Genomic DNA, 18,185 nt, shown 5'->3' on the forward strand with positions numbered 1-18,185 from the left:
TTATCCCTATATGCACACAGTTGCCAAAACATGAGGTACACCAAGCTAAAAGCCAGAGGGTCTGCATACTTTGTGTTCAAACTGTCTTAGAGTTGTTGATTCAACTTTATGACCTTTTTGTAGTTTGTCAATCCCATTTAAACCAAATAGGTTTACTCACAGAAACACCTCACTGAATATCGCAGGGCGGTTCAACAGCCTTAACATGATCACCTCCATGATGGGAGGATTAATTACAGGACTGATTAGCTTGACTTAATTTTAGCTTGTGTACACAGTAAACTTTGCATTGAGAAAATAAAAATATCACTTTTGAGATATAATTTTTGAGAAGGTTAAACTCATCTTAATGACACAACAAGGTTTATAAAATAAGTGTTTATATGATGGTAATGCAAGACAAAGTTAAAGTAGTAAAAGAATAATTTATTTACCATTAGATTACCCTCACTGCTAATTGACAGCATTAATTGACTTGCTTTTAACATAATAAAACATCTGAAACAGTAAAAAAAGTTAACAGAAATACATACTGTACATCCCACACCACTGTTAATTTGTATATTAAAAAAACTAAATTAATTAAATGAACACTATGAATTGATTCCCATGTTAGCACTACTTGTTTACCCCTTCTGACACAATGGAAACAGTGTAAAAGTAAAAACACTACACAAAAAGATTTTTCTGCATGACCCAAGCTAAGTGCTATCTGTACAGACTGAGATAAACCAATAACATGGGAACAGCGAGAAATCAAATATAGAGTTGTAACAGAATAAAACAGGAGGTGTTTAATGGACAGAAAAATAACCCTTAACTGTTTTTCCAAATACTGAAAAATTAAATAAGCATTGAATATCTTCCCTGCCCATTAAGTTCCCATATAAGGGATCACCAATAATCGCACATTAAAACACATATTTCTGGTCATATTTAACATTATCTTGCACAGAATTAGGTCTACAATGGTCTCAGATGAGAACCAGGAATTATCGCATACCAGAAACTCAGGCGAGATTCATGATTGTTGCATTAGTTAATGGATTTCAAATTCAAGCAACATAGCTTCATTGGGTTATGGGGCACAACTTCTATTTTTTTTTACGAGTCATAATTGCATTCATGTACCTTGACTAGAAGTACTAAGGGTACCTGATAATACACAAATATTCAGCTTGGGTTTTACACTAAAATTGATAACCCAATTTCCATTTTATTAAATGGGGCTCGAAAAGCTGCTTGACGTCAGATAGGTATCGTAGCCTAAATGTTAAAACTAGTGCTTAGACAACACTTTGTTCTTCAGATCCTTAAGCTGAAATGGAATTTGAGAATGAAAACCAAAAGACATTTAAGCATTAACATTAGCTTGCAACAGCTAAGAATGTTTTTTTGCCGTTTAATTACAGCTACAGTCATAGTTTACCCACCACTTCATCTTTAAAGACTAGTTCTGATTTATAATTGGAAATTACTTCTCAGTGGTAGAGCATTGGATTGGGATGCAAAAGGCCGCGGGTTCAAATCCCCACCAGGTGTGGCCATGCGCGTGCTCAGCCACCAATATAAAATTGGAGGATTGTGGCAGGAAGGGCATCTGGAGTAAAAATTCACCACTTTCCATTGTGGCGAACCCTGAAGGGAAAAGCCGTTGACCTTTGACTTATGCTTATTTGCTAATGTCACTCATTCCAATACTGGAAAATATCTAAGCTATTGCAAAAGCAAAATTACATGAGTAAAAGTACGGTCACATTACATTTTCACTTTGAAATCGTTCGCCCTCTGTCCTTCTCACTTTGTCCAAAGTCGGCACAACTGACAAATTCAAGTATCTTTGTTTCGTGTTTTGGCGCAATTTCCTAGAGGCTCTGGTGGAGTCACAGCTCAAAGATCACCTTTGCAAGTTTGGTCATAGCCACATGGATTTACATCATCACACAATTTAGTATAGTATTGCACCACTTTCTATTAAACGGAAAAGATAATGTGACTATACACTATTGAGAATTAAAGAAGAATATTGTTGAAATTAAATGAAAAAAGGTTGGGAGGCACCTAAAAGGCACAGGTAATAAAACAGAAACCAATTGTTGCTCAGTAGGTCTCTGGTATAACAAAGTCAAACTCTGTGGCTCCCTGCGGAGGAGTGCTTATAGTCGTCCCTGGTTGAGCATGAATATCAGGTGGCATGTGAGCATCAGGCTCGACAAAGATGTCATCCCAGTTCAACATCCTGCTCCGAGTGGAGGAGTGAACATCTTCAGTGCTGGTGGTTATATGATGCACACTGCCATCCTCTGAAATGACAGGGACCCCTGGCCCATCAGTAGTCCATGAGTATGGCTTCATCTGCACCGTTTTGCACGGCAGCAGGCGGTACAAGTTGTTGTCAGCATCGTCTTTCTCTTTCCTCCCGCTCGGGTCCTGGTTGTGGACTTGCTTGCAGTGGGTGGAGAGTAACTGGTAGTTTATAAACATTTCATTGCACAACAAGCACTGGTACCTCCTCTCTCCTGTGTGGTGGATTTCATGTTTAGTTCTGTACTCAGCCAGGGCAAAAACTTTGTTACAGTAGCGACACGGGTACTTCTTTTCCCACGAATGGGTGTTGAAATGACGGCGAAGACTTGTCAGACACACGTAGGGGCGCTTGCAGACGATGCAGACGTAAAAAGTCTTCCCATCCATGATTAGCTCGTAGTGATCCTCCAGCTCTGTCTTAGCCTTCTTCTTGCTTGGGTTGACCTTTGGTGAAGCAGGTGTTTTCTCCAACTGCTTCAAAGGTGTGGATCTTTTCCCTTTATTAGCTTTAGAGCCCCCTTCACCTGGATCTTCCTTCACTGGAACAATGTCATAAGTATTTTCTCCAATATTAGCATAAACTTTACAGCCTGAAGAAATGGAATCAATCTCTGTTGCTGTATTCAGTGTCACTGTTTTTTTTGCTGAGACAGCTGATTTGGAAATGTTAGCCTGATTAGCTGGGTTTGCAGAAACATCCAAGAGTCTTATTCTTAAATCTCCCTGCTGAGATAAGGTAGAGACTTGCTTCTTATGGACTCCCATTATATCAGTGTTTTCAGAAGACTGAGAGGCACTCTGGGGCTCGGGGGTGAAGCTGTTTGGCCTGGCTGGTGTTGTGGGAGCACTTCCTGATGAAACTCTGGCAGGGGAAGAAGAGTTATTGGAGCTAGAGTCTGGACTGTGCAGAGGGCTGCTATTGGGCAAACTGGGGACAGGACAACTGATACCGAGAGGCTTTGCACCACTTTTTTTCAATGGAGCTGCAGCTTTTTCATTATGTTTTACAACTGAATGGTTGTATTCTTTATTTTGATTTAATTCTGCATTTTCTGAATCAGCTGTAACCAAATCAATAATCTCACCAGAACTTGCTTCCTTATTGGCTGCTCTGGTTTGAGCAGCTGTTTGTGAGACAAACATAACATCATTGTCCGAGTCCTCATCGTTACCCGCAGGTGTACTTGTCTGATTAAATTCCTCGGCAGATATTGAGAATGACTCTGTGATGATAGGCATCATCTCTGTCGGAGGATCACTTTTGTTTTCGGCATCTTTAGACAAACCAGGCAGACCCTTAACTTGTGACAGTGGTGACCTCAAGTTTGCAATAAACTTGACTCCCAGTATCTGTCCAGCATTAATGAGCTCTTCCAACATGTCAGACCGAACCCGAACAATCTTGGAGCTATAAATGTAATTAAGAATCTGCTCAAAGATTTCAGCTCTGATAAAGTTTAATTCAATCACTTGTCCAGCCACACTGAAGAGCTGATGGAAATATGTACTTGAGGCAGACAGGACAGTTTTGTGAGCTCTGAATTTCTTGTCCTGTATGATGATGGTGACGTCACAAAATAATCCATGATTTCTCTGCTCATTCATTGCCTTCAGCACAGTTGCTGAATACTGTGTATCGGTGGCAGATATCAGCTTTAAACTTGGCATGTCTGTAGAAAGACAAAAAATAAAATAAATAAGTAAATAATCCCTCAGCCAATTTATTGATTTAGCTCTATATCCTAAATTAGGTCCACACTGATATGAACTAACAAAAAAATAGCATGTTTTGTCAATGTCTTGGAAAAACTTAACACCACAAACAACACACTTTAAAACTCATAATAAATAGTTTAAAGCCTTGATGAAGACATGATTTCTTTAGAAATACATTATCTAAAGATTATTGTACCAAACAGTTTGGAGCATGAACATAACCATCACTGTTTGTACTCAAACAACTATTCGATAATACTTATATCGGTCAGGCAACAATAAGAATAACGTTAGCAAACGTTGACTTAATGTTAATTAACTTAAGTTATTGTCCGCAGATAACATTTGATACAAGCTGAATTTCGTTTACTTAAGTTTAAGGATAAATTGGCTACTCTCACACATCAGTTGTTGTTGCTGTTTGTGTTTGACGCGGTTGGTCGTTAGCTAGCTGACAAAAGGTAACGCTAGCCACTTCTCTCTTCCTCTTTAATGAAAGAATACAGCGGCCTGTCATTAGCATCTTGTTAGCATGCTCAACGGTTAAAACCACAAGACCCCAGTAACTACATGATAGCCCGACAATCGACTACTTTTGTTTACACATGAAATGAATTTCATTTACCTGCAACCTAGAAGTTTCCTTTAAGACTAATCAGAACGGACTGTATTAACTGGCTACAACCAATGGCTAACAACAGACAGCTTCCCCTGCAGCTCGCTGCTAACGTTGCAGTCTCATTGATTGATCAGCCACAAGGAGTCGCCGTCGCGTAAGGTAAAGGCCACAAAAGTCAAACTGCATGTCATTACAAGTAGACGAAATTCATTACTGCATCAAATCATTAATGAAATAGAGCCTGGACGTTATTACAGCTGAAAATGTGTTTACTTTTTCCACGCCGGTTTAGACTCAAGATAACTTCCGGTTCGCCTTCAAAACAAACGTCCGGCTACCATCAAGAGAACTAGGAGCAGCAACAAAAAATAGTACCTGACTCCGCGCTGATCAATGGGTCTTTTCTTTTTCTGCTTGATGTAGATTGCATGAACATAAGGCCAAACATTTGGCACCATCTTTTACTATTTACCTTGAGTTTATCACACTACACCGCGTGTTTACCAGCGTAATGTTTAATGTCAAATTCTCTAAGTAAACTTTGCTGTCAGCAGGTGACGTTCGTAGCGGTACAGTTCAAATCGGTGCAAAGACCCTCCTTTGCCAGTTCAACTTGCTTGTTCATCAGGTCATTGTTTCTTTCATGTTATCATTTACACAAGACATTATGGTCTATAAATAAATAAATAAATACATCCATCCATCCATACATACATAGGTTCTGTACTCGGAATGCAGTGTATCCCGAGAAGCCCTGTCTGCAGAAAATGGAATGAAAAAAAAAAAACGTCATGGAGAGGAAATACAATATAAAAACATTCATGTAATATAAAAACAGTCACGAACGACTGACGAAATTATCATGAACGACAGAATAAGACCGGAGCTCTTGAAAACACGAAAAAACATCTGACCACAAAGTACACTGCCAGAACGGTAATTCCCCGTTGTGAATTCTATTTTGATTTATTATTTATTTTTTTATTTTTGAATATATCATACAGATTTTTAATTTTTAATTTAATTATACTTCATTATATCTTACTCATTCTACTGAATGGCCCGTTTCTTGCTCCTGATGGAGAGGCACCTGGGGTTTGCTCTGGGTGGGACAGTATGGGTCACTAAATTACAAGACCACCATATCTCTGCTGCTTCCCTCTAATAAACAGGCCCCCTCCTCAGGGTTTGGGGGCTGTTTGGAAGGGAAACAAGCAGCACGTTAGCCCACACCTGTTGGGGTTCAGAGTGACTCAAAGCTACAGAGTGAGGTCAGCTGACAACAATACACTCTACATAGTTAACTAAAGAAAATAATGCAACACACCAGCTGGACCCACCCTGGAGCCCCATGAACAACTCCTCCAATTGGGCCTCAATCTTACCAACTATTCAGTCATACAACCCCCACCCTTTTTTCTGTTTAGTTTTTTGTTTTTGTTGACTTAGTGTAGACCATGATTGTCTCTGATCGTAACGTTACGACAACGGGTGTGACAGCGAACAACGTTTGTCTGTTTGACTTTAGCCGAACAGCTAAGCGGCCGCGCCCCCGAGGTCTCATGAACTGGTGGGAAACGAACATATAACCACGGCTAGCAAGTGTGCTAGATGGGAGGGACTGTTTAGGGTTTGGCTTAGAGTGAAGTAGCCGGCTCTTAGAGTTAGCACTGTGGCTAACAGCGAGCGGGCTGGGTGAGAGACAACTTGTCTTTCAGAGGATGTTCGGTTTTATTCCAAGAACAAACAGAACAACAACATTTAGAACAAGAAACAATCATTCCACACAGGTTCTAGCAGGGCATACAGTTGCCTCTGAGAGGCTGTTCAATGATGGGGGTTCCTCAACTGAAAGATGGGCTGTGGTTCAGCATCCATCATTTACCTCACTGCCTGTTGGGTTGTTTGTGGCAAACAGTTTGGTTCACAAAATGGAGTTGAAACCGACCCTGAAAAGATCCAACCTCTTAGAACCTGGCCAAAGCCGAGGAATTTTGAACTTTTTTTTACTGTCAGCAAGCATTTGTTTTAATAATTTAGAAACTCACCTCAGCACCTGTATAAGGTTTTGCAGACCCTAAACTCCCTTCATACAGATGCCAGTACTACAAGACTGGGTGCAGTCCTGTAGTACTGGCATTGTATCAGGTCTTGTATCAGCATCAGGCTAGTGAACTGAGGTCTATAACATTTGCAAGTATGAATGAGATTGAGGCTAAATATCCTGCCAACATAAAGAGTTTCTAGCCCTTAAGTGGGCTTTCACAGAAAAGATTAGTGACTACCATTATGTGGCTAGTTTCACAGTAACTAGCCAAAACTTGAGGTTTTGTCTGTGTTTTCTTTGCTCTCTATTCTACAAGAAAAGGTGTCAGTAGCAAGCCGGAGGGCACATCGCAGAAGGGGGCCTGGTGGTCAATGGGTAGAGCCTTGGGTTGGGATACAGAAGGGGAAGACTCCCACCCCACCAGTTGTGGCTCTGCTCATCCACCAAGGGGCAAGAGTTTCGGCAGAAAGGATAAACTCATGTCAAATCAGCATGCGGCGACTGGGAGCCGCTGATTTGTGTGTATTTGGGTGGTGAAAAATGTCAGTGCTTGGCTGGCTGTAGCTGGTCCTTGGTGCAATGTTGCTGCCATTGTGCGGTTTCAGAGAACTCATGTACCTTGTTGAATTCGGTAAGAGAGACAACTTATTCAATCAATATTTTTGGAGATTGATTATTTGAACAGGATGCATCAAAATTTTAGTTAGACATAACCACTGTACCAGGATCCACTGTGAGGAACATTGAGGTTGAGAGAATTTTATTTGCGTCTGATGAACGGTGAACTTCAATAATCCTGCTTGAGCGGTAGTACACATTTTGCAGTTATCTGTGAGAAGATTTGGGATTAAATCCTTACGTTCACTGGTGTGGCCGTACACAGTCAGCGACGGTTGCATTAACTCCCGGGTGTGTTCTTTTATTTGTATGTATGTATGTATGTATTTGAAATTGTTAGTTTTGACTTAAATATAAAATGGCCTCGGAACTATTTGTATGACTGTTGTGAAGACCGGTATGCATTTGGGGATGAACGCATCAGTACTTCCTGTTATTGGACGCATTGTTTGCGTACTACAGAAAACAAGAGACTCAAGCGAGAATTGCTACATTTTCTGCTAAACGTATTGTAATACGTTTTATATTTTTAATGTGATCTACAGTTTCATTGTGAGTGACAAGTGAGTCAGTCGGTGGATATGTCCGTGTCGGATCGATCGAGCTCTGACGGCGGCGGAGACACTCGGAGTCCTCGGGCCAGGAGACCTCGCTCCCGTTCCCGCAACCGTAGCGACAGCCACGACAGAAGCCTGTCCCCGGACAGCTTTGGACCCAAACTTCCAAAACCGCGGAACAAGGAGAGGGAACGCGAAGAACGGGAGCGTCGATTTCGAGAGGCGAGAAACCTCAGACGGATCCGAATAGGAAGCCCCCGCGGTAGCCGATCCAGATCCAGATCTAGGTCCAGAGAGCGTCACAACAACAATGGCACCAACAGCGGTCACAACCACTGGTCCGAGCAGCGGGACGCCCCTGGAAAACACGGCATTGGCAAAGATGAATATTACTACGAGCAGCAGAGAGACGATGCTCTGAGACAGAGACAAGAAGCTTTTATCGCCAGGTATGAAAACACCAGGATTATGAATAGTTCAATGAATGTATGTTCAAAAATGAAGCAGCAGAGAGCAAAAAACAAGTCCCTGCTAATGTAGGTCAAACTGAAGGGGAAAACACAGTTAAATTACAGCTCCAATATTAAAATTTAGACTATTGTTACACATGTCTTGTCAGGTCTGTCTTTAAACAAGGTGGATTTCAACATTACATAACTCTAGAAAGTTGTTAAAACGTCTCATTAAAGCTCCTGCGTTTACCACACAATGAAATATATATCACTTGACGTGTCAGGTCATATTAAATTGTTAACAACCAGAGGTAAGGTAGTATGTTGGAATCATTTACACAGTATTATTACAGATACTGTCTGTTACAGGCGTTTGCAAGAGAGGGAGAGGATTGGTGAGTTGGGTTGCGCTGAAGTTTGGGGATATTCACCAAGAGTGAAAGAACCAGAGTAAGTCAAGTTTCTCTTCTTCATAATTTGTTCCCTGTTGATTTAAAAGTGTCATTTCTCTCTAATATTTTTGTATTTAAAGAAGAAATTAGCTTCTGTATATGAACACGTTTTTACTTTTTGCCTTTCTGCTAGCTCTGATGAATTCACACCAGTGGAAGAAGATGCGAAAAACAGCAGCTCAGAGTTGAGCTCAGAAGGTACAGTCAAGACAGCTTTTGAACAAGCATACTAATTATTTTCATTTGAGTTTCATTAGAATTTACATTATTGTCCATAATTTACAGAAGATAAGAAAAAGAAAAAGAAGAAGAAGAAATCCAAGAAAAGAAAAAACAAAAAGCACTCAGAGGACAGTGAGCTGGAATCTGACTCAGATGGTAAGAGGAAACTTAAAGAACAATTTTATCAGAACTGTATGCTGAACAGTCATGTTTTTGATTTGTTTCTTTTATATCAGAAGAAATAAAGAAGAAGAAAAAGAAAAAGAAGAGCAAAAAGTAAGTCCAGTTATGCAGCTACAAGCTAGCATCATTCGCACGGGAAAGCACCGATTGATTCATCCAAGTTTATATGTTTTCCAACAGGTCCAAGAAGTCCAAGAAGAAGAAGGCCAAAAAGAGTCGCAAAGAATCCAGCGAGTCCAGCAGTGAAGAGTCTGAAGAGGAAGAGGAGGAGGAATCAAGTGCAGTGATGTGGGTGGAGAAAACCTGCATGGACGAGAATGTGGTTGGCCCTGAAGCTCCGCTTACACAAATGTCTCAGGACGAAAAGCCTTTGGAGTGAGTTCATTTTTTAACTTAAATTCTTTTTTCCACTTTAAATGGGAATATATTTTGAACTTAACTAATCAGGCTTTCTCGGGATCCATCAAGTAAATGAAAAACCTGGTTTGCATAATTGGAGAAGGTATTACAGAAATTCTGGAAAGTCTGGAATGATGTGCCTAATTATTTCCTTTAGAGTGAGAAAATTACATTTCCTTTAGTAAATTTTTCTTTCGATTGACTAATGATTTATGAACATATCATTTCTGCCTTTTATTGAGAAAAGATTGAAGATTGATTGCCAAACAATGTTTAGTATAAATTCAGTGGTTCCTGCTTCTGAAACATAAATTTATTCTGTATATTAAGTAAACTCAACATCTCTTGTGATTTGGAGAACATTTTACTATTATCTGACATTTATTAAGGTGATAGTAAAACGTTTGTTTGATAATTGTCATCTTTTTTTAAAAAAAAAAAGAATATTTAGGTTTAAAATCAGTTAATAGAGTACTGTCAAAAATGGTTTTCTCTGATCATTTCAAAGCCAGAGATTGCTTGTTTTTTAATTAAATTATTTGCACCATGAATTTTGAATACTTTTTACCACAACTTCCCTATGCAGCCTCTTTAAGTAATGTTGCCAACTTGTATAATACAAACTTTTCTTCCTTCTTTAAACATCCCTCCAGTTTTGGTCATGCGCTGTTGCCAGGTGAAGGTGCTGCAATGGCAGAGTATGTAAAGGCGGGTAAACGTATCCCAAGAAGAGGAGAAATTGGTCTCACCAGTGATGAGATTGCAAACTTTGAGAAGTCTGGCTATGTGATGAGTGGCAGCAGGTATGTGATGTTTAGTATAGTATTTTAAACTCTCACCTGTTATGATTTAAACTGCAGCATTATCTGGAGATATATATTAAATTCCCAAAAGGAAAAAGAAAGTAAGAATAACTACTTTTTTTAAACATGACTTTTTACAAACCAGTTGGAGAACTTGAGTATATTTAGCTCCAACAATCTTTGCAGCTGTACTGCACACTATATATTTGAGATGTAGATTTCAGATGTAATTGCAGTTGTACAGAATATAAATGTGGTGGTGGAGTAACAAGGATCCATCCTGTTACTGTGATACTGATGAATTTGAAATGTAACCCTGCAGACATCGTCGTATGGAAGCTGTGCGTCTGAGAAAGGAAAACCAGATCTACAGTGCAGATGAGAAGAGAGCTCTGGCATCTTTCAACCAGGAGGAGAGGAGGAAGAGGGAGAGCAAGATCCTGTCAAGCTTTAGGGAAATGGTGTACAGGAAAACCAAAGGCAAAGAGGAGAAGTGAACGTCATGTATCTACAGTGGGTTTTTTTTTTTCAGCTTATCTGCTGTTGGACACTTATTTTTTTGTCCTGCAAAAGATGCTGTTTAATTTGTGGGATGATGTTAACATTATGTTTTAGTGAAATATACAGTGAATGGATTTTAACTTTTATAACAGGCATACAAACGCTATAGTTAGTACCATATTGAGATTTTTGTAATGCATTTTTCATCCCGATTATTCACTGGAACTTGTTCTTTCCTTTCAGCTGGTCAGCTTGATTTATTATTGTACATTTTATTAATAATCCTGCTCAGAACAGTAAATAAATTTTCATTTTGTCAACTTGTGGTTTAATAATTTTTTAATGCACTTTGCGCAGGCTTGATATAACTGCAAAATCCAGTTTGTTAGGCCTGCACATTTCTACTTAAAGTGTGTTAAGGTCAACCAAACAACATGTTAAGAGACGAAAAGATAAATTACAAACTGAAATGACAAAGATTAAAGACGTGTTTTAAAAAGTGTATTATTTTGACATGTCATTGTGCATGATGAGGAATTTCAGAATGGATCAAGTTTCCATAGAATGACTTTCACTTCTGGGTAATTATGTTGTCTTAATTATGCAAGAAACCAAAAAGCCTCAGGATTTCCAGTATGTAAGTTTAACTGATCACAGGGACAACTGCTTTAAAGTCAGAAAAACAAACCTGAATGTTAAATATAATCTTTTAATGTACACAAAGAACTTTCTTCTCCTTTGGGTTTTCATATTCCCTGTCATCAGCGGATGTTCTCAAGCCCCTGTAAAGAAAGAAAAAAAGACTTAATTCTTCCAAACCTGTTAAAAACATTTTTTTTTTTGCCTAAACTGAAAATCATCTGGCACAGATTTGTAAGTATGTGGTTCATTATCAGTCACATTAATATCTGATTTATAAGCCCTACGCTGCACTTCTAAAGCACCTGCACAGGTCTTTTTACTTGCTTTTTGAATGAATGTTGGATTGCATTACATTGCACAGGTGGTCATAATGTTATGTCTGATAGGTGTATTTATCAGTATATATCATATTTGACGATTACTGTAATATCTACCTTAACTTCAATGTGAGCATAAGTTAAAGTATTTAAAACACATGCATGGCCGCCAATTATAAAAAGGTTGTGTGTCTAAACATGTAATAAATACGCTTCTTTAACTTTTAATAGGCTTATTTTTAAGGTCAGCGAAAATGGTCTGTCTACAAGTATTGGAGAGAAAACGTCACTAACAAAACATAATTGTTTTTCAAATGGAATTAACAATTAACAGTCCAAATGACCTTTGTCTTCTAGAGTTAGCATCATTGGAGCTCATACTAGTACTTTTCTAGTTGTAAAAAGTATTTTCTTGTCCTATTTTGTGTGAATGGCTATATTTAAAAAAAAAAAAAAACACGGGGTGGGCCAGCACATCAATAACCACATCACTTACATAACCCTTAAAAATAAATGATTCAGTTACCTTTTAGCTTTTCACAAAGCATTTTTCTGTAATGCTGTGAACCTGCAAAGCTACGAGCCATGTAATTTCTGTAACCCTGTTCATCAGCTGCACAATTAACACAAATCCTTGTATGACAAAACTGCACACATATACTAAATATGAATCTTCATTTTACTGTATTTAGAAAGGTAAAGCTGTGTAATTCAGAGTAACAAGCCACAGTTGGAAAGTAAAACTTGGGAATAACAAATGATGTGCTTTCACTGGAAAATAAACCTAACGCTGCGCAAACTCACCTTGGAGTCAAAGTGTCGTCCTGTCCCTGACACTCGCTTGTCTCTCTCCATCAGGTACCAATGCCATGGGACCCGAGCGATTCTCTTTTCCTGCGGGGAAATCAAGAGTCTTCAGCAAAGCACTTTAGAGTAAAAACATCAAGTCGACTTAATGGTTTATTATATGTTTGATAGCACGTCACTTTAGTATCCTCTTCACCTTTCCTCCGTTGGTTAACTTGTGAATCTGTGCTGTGGCCACGCCAGGAATAATCAAACACACGGTCATGATGCCGAGGCCGGGCAGAATTTCATACCACATGGTTACAAGATTTAACAGGTAACTAACAGCAACTCTGAGGACAACAGAGTTTATTTAGATTAGCAGCTAACAAAATGTCGACCGTCCAGTAACGACGACCTTTGTTCCGCTACAAGACAATTACTTCCGGTCGGCGTTTTCCAAACTAAAGTTTGGTTCTTTTCTGTAAGGCATCCGTTGTCTATTTTAATCGTTTCTATGGTAACCGATTTTATTATTTTGAACTATAAAATTAAACTACTGTCTAATTAAATGTATTTGAGGTCAGCAAGAAAAAAAGAAATGCAGTTAATGTCGTGAACGCTAAGTTTAAGTCGAACCAGGGAATTAAACCTGGTTTTATATTGAGAGGGGTATTTTGCCTTTTTTGCAGACAATAATGTCGCTCTAAACTAATTAAAATAACATTTAAAGCCGTATAAATTACGTTTTTTAAAATGGCTAAATAATACACTAATATTATTAATTCAAGTTCACGCTGTACGTCTGTTTTTATCCACAGCGCCCCCTGTGATGGTAAAACTGAACAGCAGGACCAACCACCAAAGAGGAAGTTACGACTGGATCGTTTCCCAAGAACTAACCGGGGCTAACTTGCTCAAAAAGTAAACAAGTCTGCGGGGTGACATGAAAAAGTCGCGGGACACAATAGCTTTTCAACAATGAAGGAAGACAAGGAAAACACTCGGCCAAATGAGAAAAAAGTAGAAATAAAGTGTGAAGATGGGGAGAAGACGGAGAAGTCAAAGGAAAAGAAAGAGGCCTTGACAAAGGTAAAACTCGCTAGTTGCTAACTGGGTTGCTAACGTAATAAACTGTCAGTTGTGGATATTAATAAGTAAGCTAAGAGTTTAATTAATTGCGGTTTACCTGCTGCATCAGAAATGTGCAAGATATAATCCCTCGTTAGTGTAAAGTATGTTAAATTAACATAAACTGTCGTGAGAAATGCCCAGCTTTAGTGATGATTAGCCATTTGTTTTTCTGGGCAATGCTTTTCATATTTACAGGATTTACAGGTTAACGTTAGCTGGATGATTTTGTTAACGATTTGACATCGTACCAGATCTGGTGGATTTCCCACAGTAATGTTAAGCTTGATTTCCTGCATCACATCCACAATCGTAAACCCGTTAGAAGCAGGTTTATTCTCAGCTTAGGACAGTATGAACAAGGTACCTTCTCAGATTTAAAGGACGTTGGAGCATATTATCGTACTATCGATAGCGACTGCACTTAAAATGAATGAGGGGGCCAAGACATTAGAACCACTTCTTAATAACTCCACCACCCACTACGACTTCAATGGTAATCACACAGTAGGATTATTGCTTATAATTTACTTATTGCTTATAACTAAATAAGATAAATTATAACATTGTAAAAATAGTAATTATGGCAGGGAAGGTAGAGGTGTACCTAATAACATGGCCAATGAGTGTATATGGTCAAGTCAACAGCCAGTAGAACACGGCGTTATGTTACCAGATGATAACATCTATTTGCTCTAATCCAGTTCTTAAGTGGGTTTGAAGAACAGACATAACTGGATAAGCTGATGCGGCGTTACAACATCCAGTATTACACTATTTGATGTTGGATCTGTTAAGCTAAGTATGAAGAACAGAGCTTTGGCCTTCATACTGTGACTTGGACTGTGGCACAGGAAAAAGAGTGGTCATCCACCAATCCCACAATGTTCTTTTGATCCCTGGCTCCTCTGGGCACATGTCAAAGTTTCCTTGAGCAAGACACTGAACCCTAACTTAGTTACTCCCAGTGAGATTTGCTGCATAGCAGCTCCCCCGTCAGTGTGTGAGTGCATGTGGGGTTTTGAGTGTGAATAGGTGAATGAGAAGCAGTGTAAAGCGCTTTGAGTACCAGTAGGTAGAAAAGCGCTTTGCAGACCATTTAACCTTTAACTTACAACAGTCTGGGTTTTCTCAGCTGTGCTAATATCTTGTTAATATTGTTATCTCTGTTAATAATCTTTTCCCAGATTGTGATTAGACGTTTGCCACCAAGTCTGACCAAAGAAGAGCTGGAGGAGCAGTTACAACCTCTCCCAGAGGCAGATTACATGGAGTTTTTCTCCAATGACACCAGGTTAATTTATCCAAAGATTCTTTATCATCAACAAATGCTGCAAGTGACTCAAATAATTAAACTAACATTCAATTCTGTTCTTTCAGCCTTTACCCTCACCTCTTTGCAAGGGCTTACATCAATTTCAAAAATCAAGAGGATATAGTCCTTTTCAGAGATCGGTTTGATGGATATGTATTCATTGACAACAGAGGTATGCAGAGCAGTAAGTCAAATAACTTCTCACAAAATAACTGATCCTTCAAGTTTTGGACGTATTATTTTTCCACAACAGGACAGGAGTATCCTGCCATTGTGGAGTTTGCACCGTTTCAAAAGATTGCCAAGAAAAGAAGTAAGAAGAAGGATGCAAAATCTGGATCAATTCTTGAAGGTTAAGACATTATTATTTTGTTTCAACTTTAGAAGAAAGACAAAACTTTCAAAAGGATAGAACAATTAATTTATTTTAAATTTACCTATTATCAAATGGTCAAAGCAAAGATGGTATTGATGTAATGTTCTCATGTATAACTTACTTATTTAATATTGGTTTAGTATCGGTTCAAATGCATATTGTGTAAAGGTACGGCGAGTAGCAGCCTGGTTACTTGTATGATATTTGCTTTTAGATCCAGACTACAAGAAGTTCCTTGAATACTATAACGGAGATGAAGAAAAACTGACATCCACACCTGAGACCCTCTTGGAGGAGATTGAAGCAAAAACAAAGGAACTTGTTGGTATGTTCACCGTTCCTTTTAGGAAAAAAAGTGGACCTGAAACCTCACTGCGTGTGTTTTAAAATTCACTTTGCTGGAAAAGTAATTTAAACTTATCTTTTTTCCAACAAGCTAAAAAAACAACTCCTCTGCTGGACTTTCTCAAGAATAAACAGGTAAATAAGTACAATAGTGTAACAGTATGATGTTCCAATCTGTAAAATTCCATGATTAAGGACTGACTCATTACTTGCTTTACTGGTATTCAGAGGCTCAGGGAGGAAAAGAAAGAAGAGCGAAGAAGGAGGGAGCTTGAACGTAAGCGTTTGCGAGATGAGGAGCGTCGTAAGTGGAGGGAGGAGGAGAGGAGAAAGCGCAAAGAGACTGAGAAGATGAAGAGGTTAGAGAAACCACTGGAGAAGGACAAGGACCAAGTTAAAGAAGAACCAAAAATTAAGGTGTGTGCCACAGTGGTCGAAAGTAATTTAAACCAGTGTGTGGTTTCAAGTGTCTGAGTTTGCTATTTTTTCTTTCTTTCTGGCTATGCAGCTCCTAAAGAAGCCAGACAGAAGTGATAATGCTGATTCTGAGAAGCCCAAGGAAAAAGCCAAGAAACCAGAGAGGCCAAATAAAGAGGAGAGATCCACTGGGAGTGCTGACCATAAGAGACGTCAGAACATTGACCATAAGGATGATCGAGGAAGAAAGTTAGTTACATGTGTTCTTTTTTGCTAACTTGTTTTCAATTTTAAATAAATGCTCAAAGAGATTTGTGTTTTGTGTACAGGGTGGATGAAGATGGGCGAAAGGAGTTCCGAGAGCGTGATGCAGATCGAGACAGAGAGCGTGAACGAGAGCGGGAGAAGGAACGGCGCCAAAAAGACAAGGAGCGTGTCAGGCGTCAGGATGAAGATCGGCGGAGGAGGAGAGAACGACAGGATGGAGAAAAGTCATGCAGGATGGGGGAGGAAGAAATGAAAAAGGAAAAAGATCGAGCCATGGAGAAGAAAAGGGGTGAAAGCAGTGGAGACTCGTCTCACTTTGAAAAGCCAGAGAAGTCTGTTAAAGACAACAGGAAGGAGGACAATGGTAAAAAAGAGCGACTGCGGAATAAGGTAAATACTCTATTCTATTAAAATCTCAAGTAATGAAAACTTTCTCTCATTTCCTAATAATGCTCCGTGTTTGTTTATAAGGACCGGCCTGCTATCCAGTTGTACCAGCCCGGTGCCAGAAGCCGCATTAGAGCTGCAGGAGGAGGAGGGGGAGCTGAGTCCACCTCTGCTGACGGGAAGCCAGATACTGAGACAAAGAAAGTGGCTGACATAGGAGAAAATTGAGCAGATTTCTGCTTATGGTATTTTAAGTTTGATGAGGTCAGGGGGGACAGGCCTGTGAGTCTTGGAGCAGAGATGTGGCACCTCAGAGTGCCACGCACTGCAGCTACAGCAGAGCTGCACCCAGCTCTCCCAGGCTCAGAGGCAGAGGAGTGATAGTAGAGTCTGTAAGTGCCTCAATGTTGCCCTTTTTATTTTAATTTGTTAAAAAAGGTCAAAGTAACCTTCAAAAATAGTTTGGCTGCAGAGCACATTGTGTGAAACCAAAGGTTTCTTGGACCACATGAATTCGAAGTGTCCTTATTCCCAGTATTGTTTTCCTGACAGAAAGTGTTGAGCAGATTGCAGGTATTGGCTTTCAACTTCATATCAAACTGCGGAGGTGTAATATATATTCCCAGGTGTTAAACCTTTTGACATTGCCAGGCTTAACAATATTGTCATTTACAGTTTAAAAGCAACACATGGAAATTACATCTCACTCTACATGGATATGTGTAGAACAGTTTCTTGTTCAGAACTTTTCATGGTTTGTAATTCAAAAATAGTTGTAGCCTTGCATATGATATACTGAAGCACGAAGTCTGTACTTACTTGGTTTAGCGTCTTGTGCTTTGCTCTTACATTCATACACTGACTGAGGAGAAATAGCCATCTCTGTTTAGACGGCCATGTAACAGCCATGCTTCCGTGCAGATTTCAGACTGATCAACCTGTGGCCTTATCGCTTTTCTTGTCTGAAACTCCCCTTAAACACAAATCTGTGATGCACTAAACTATACACAGCATGAAAACATGCTAACATACTGTAGCCACTTTTGACTGGAAATAAAAAGGCTTTTGTTTAAATGTGTGTCTTTTGGTTTTTTTTTTTTTTGCTTGTTTTTCTTCAGGCATAAAATGTAAAAGTAGTGAGGTTTTTTTTTATGTTTGAACTGTTAAGAGCTACAATGCTATAGCTCTAAACTGTTCTCCCCTTTCACCAATTAGCTGCTTTAGACATGCCTCGCCAGAACTCGATCTAAATCTTAGTTGAACTAATAAGTATCAGTGCATTTAAGTATTTTGGATTGTTTTCATTCTTAGCTATTAAATTATGTT

General features: G+C 39.2%; 4 protein-coding genes across 7 annotated transcripts; 2 read left to right on the forward strand and 2 right to left on the reverse strand.

Annotated features, from left to right (window-relative positions):
* Positions 1 to 405: 405 nt before the first annotated feature.
* zbtb33 (zinc finger and BTB domain containing 33) lies at positions 406 to 4,954 on the reverse strand. The gene is made up of 2 exons (XM_067517461.1): positions 4,649 to 4,954; positions 406 to 3,977 (listed from the first exon to the last, which is right to left on the reverse strand). Exon 2 carries the CDS (start codon positions 3,973 to 3,975, stop codon positions 2,101 to 2,103), a length of 1,875 nt encoding a protein of 624 aa, XP_067373562.1. The 5' UTR covers positions 3,976 to 3,977; positions 4,649 to 4,954; the 3' UTR covers positions 406 to 2,100.
* A 2,755-nt stretch (positions 4,955 to 7,709) lies between these two features.
* nkap (NFKB activating protein) lies at positions 7,710 to 11,196 on the forward strand. 4 transcript variants are annotated; one of them, XM_067517466.1, is made up of 8 exons: positions 7,710 to 8,313; positions 8,686 to 8,766; positions 8,902 to 8,966; positions 9,057 to 9,146; positions 9,230 to 9,266; positions 9,354 to 9,548; positions 10,226 to 10,375; positions 10,698 to 11,196. In XM_067517466.1, the coding sequence occupies exons 1-8, from the start codon at positions 7,889 to 7,891 to the stop codon at positions 10,870 to 10,872; spliced, it is 1,218 nt and encodes a 405-aa protein (XP_067373567.1). In that variant the 5' UTR covers positions 7,710 to 7,888; the 3' UTR covers positions 10,873 to 11,196. The 4 variants fall into 4 exon arrangements, with proteins under 4 accessions (XP_067373567.1, XP_067373566.1, XP_067373565.1 ...); XM_067517465.1 differs by having other exon boundaries at positions 7,711 to 8,313; positions 9,054 to 9,146; XM_067517464.1 differs by having other exon boundaries at positions 7,711 to 8,313; positions 9,227 to 9,266.
* A 375-nt stretch (positions 11,197 to 11,571) lies between these two features.
* On the reverse strand, positions 11,572 to 13,071 carry ndufa1 (NADH:ubiquinone oxidoreductase subunit A1). The gene is made up of 3 exons (XM_067517477.1): positions 12,839 to 13,071; positions 12,640 to 12,729; positions 11,572 to 11,658 (listed from the first exon to the last, which is right to left on the reverse strand). The coding sequence occupies exons 1-3, from the start codon at positions 12,938 to 12,940 to the stop codon at positions 11,638 to 11,640; spliced, it is 213 nt and encodes a 70-aa protein (XP_067373578.1). The 5' UTR covers positions 12,941 to 13,071; the 3' UTR covers positions 11,572 to 11,637.
* Positions 13,072 to 13,474: 403 nt separating this feature from the next.
* Positions 13,475 to 17,933, forward strand: upf3b (UPF3B regulator of nonsense mediated mRNA decay). The gene is made up of 10 exons (XM_067517462.1): positions 13,475 to 13,713; positions 14,940 to 15,046; positions 15,133 to 15,239; positions 15,321 to 15,419; positions 15,658 to 15,768; positions 15,880 to 15,923; positions 16,017 to 16,205; positions 16,297 to 16,454; positions 16,535 to 16,862; positions 16,944 to 17,933. The coding sequence occupies exons 1-10, from the start codon at positions 13,603 to 13,605 to the stop codon at positions 17,085 to 17,087; spliced, it is 1,398 nt and encodes a 465-aa protein (XP_067373563.1). The 5' UTR covers positions 13,475 to 13,602; the 3' UTR covers positions 17,088 to 17,933.
* The last annotated feature ends 252 nt before the right edge of the window (positions 17,934 to 18,185 follow it).

Source organism: Channa argus, chromosome 10, assembly GCF_033026475.1.
Source record: "Channa argus isolate prfri chromosome 10, Channa argus male v1.0, whole genome shotgun sequence".
Lineage (NCBI taxonomy): Eukaryota > Metazoa > Chordata > Actinopteri > Anabantiformes > Channidae > Channa > Channa argus.

Bases quoted from the DNA above. Each gene is read 5' to 3' on its own strand.
- zbtb33 (XM_067517461.1), bottom strand. From the start codon at position 3,975: ATGCCAAGTTTAAAGCTGATATCTGCCACCGATACACAGTATTCAGCA.
- nkap (XM_067517463.1), top strand. From the start codon at position 7,889: ATGTCCGTGTCGGATCGATCGAGCTCTGACGGCGGCGGAGACACTCGG. The intron at 8,967-9,053 runs GTACAGTCAAGA...CATAATTTACAG, and splicing joins CTCAGAGTTGAGCTCAGAAG to AAGATAAGAAAAAGAAAAAG. The intron at 10,376-10,697 runs GTATGTGATGTT...GTAACCCTGCAG, and splicing joins TATGTGATGAGTGGCAGCAG to ACATCGTCGTATGGAAGCTG.
- ndufa1 (XM_067517477.1), bottom strand. From the start codon at position 12,940: ATGTGGTATGAAATTCTGCCCGGCCTCGGCATCATGACCGTGTGTTTG. The intron at 12,730-12,838 runs GTGAAGAGGATA...ATTTCCCCGCAG, and splicing joins AGTTAACCAACGGAGGAAAG to GAAAAGAGAATCGCTCGGGT. The intron at 11,659-12,639 runs GTGAGTTTGCGC...CTTTCTTTACAG, and splicing joins GACGACACTTTGACTCCAAG to GGGCTTGAGAACATCCGCTG.
- upf3b (XM_067517462.1), top strand. From the start codon at position 13,603: ATGAAGGAAGACAAGGAAAACACTCGGCCAAATGAGAAAAAAGTAGAA. The intron at 15,769-15,879 runs GTATGTTCACCG...TTTTCCAACAAG, and splicing joins AAAAACAAAGGAACTTGTTG to CTAAAAAAACAACTCCTCTG. The intron at 16,863-16,943 runs GTAAATACTCTA...TTTGTTTATAAG, and splicing joins AAGAGCGACTGCGGAATAAG to GACCGGCCTGCTATCCAGTT.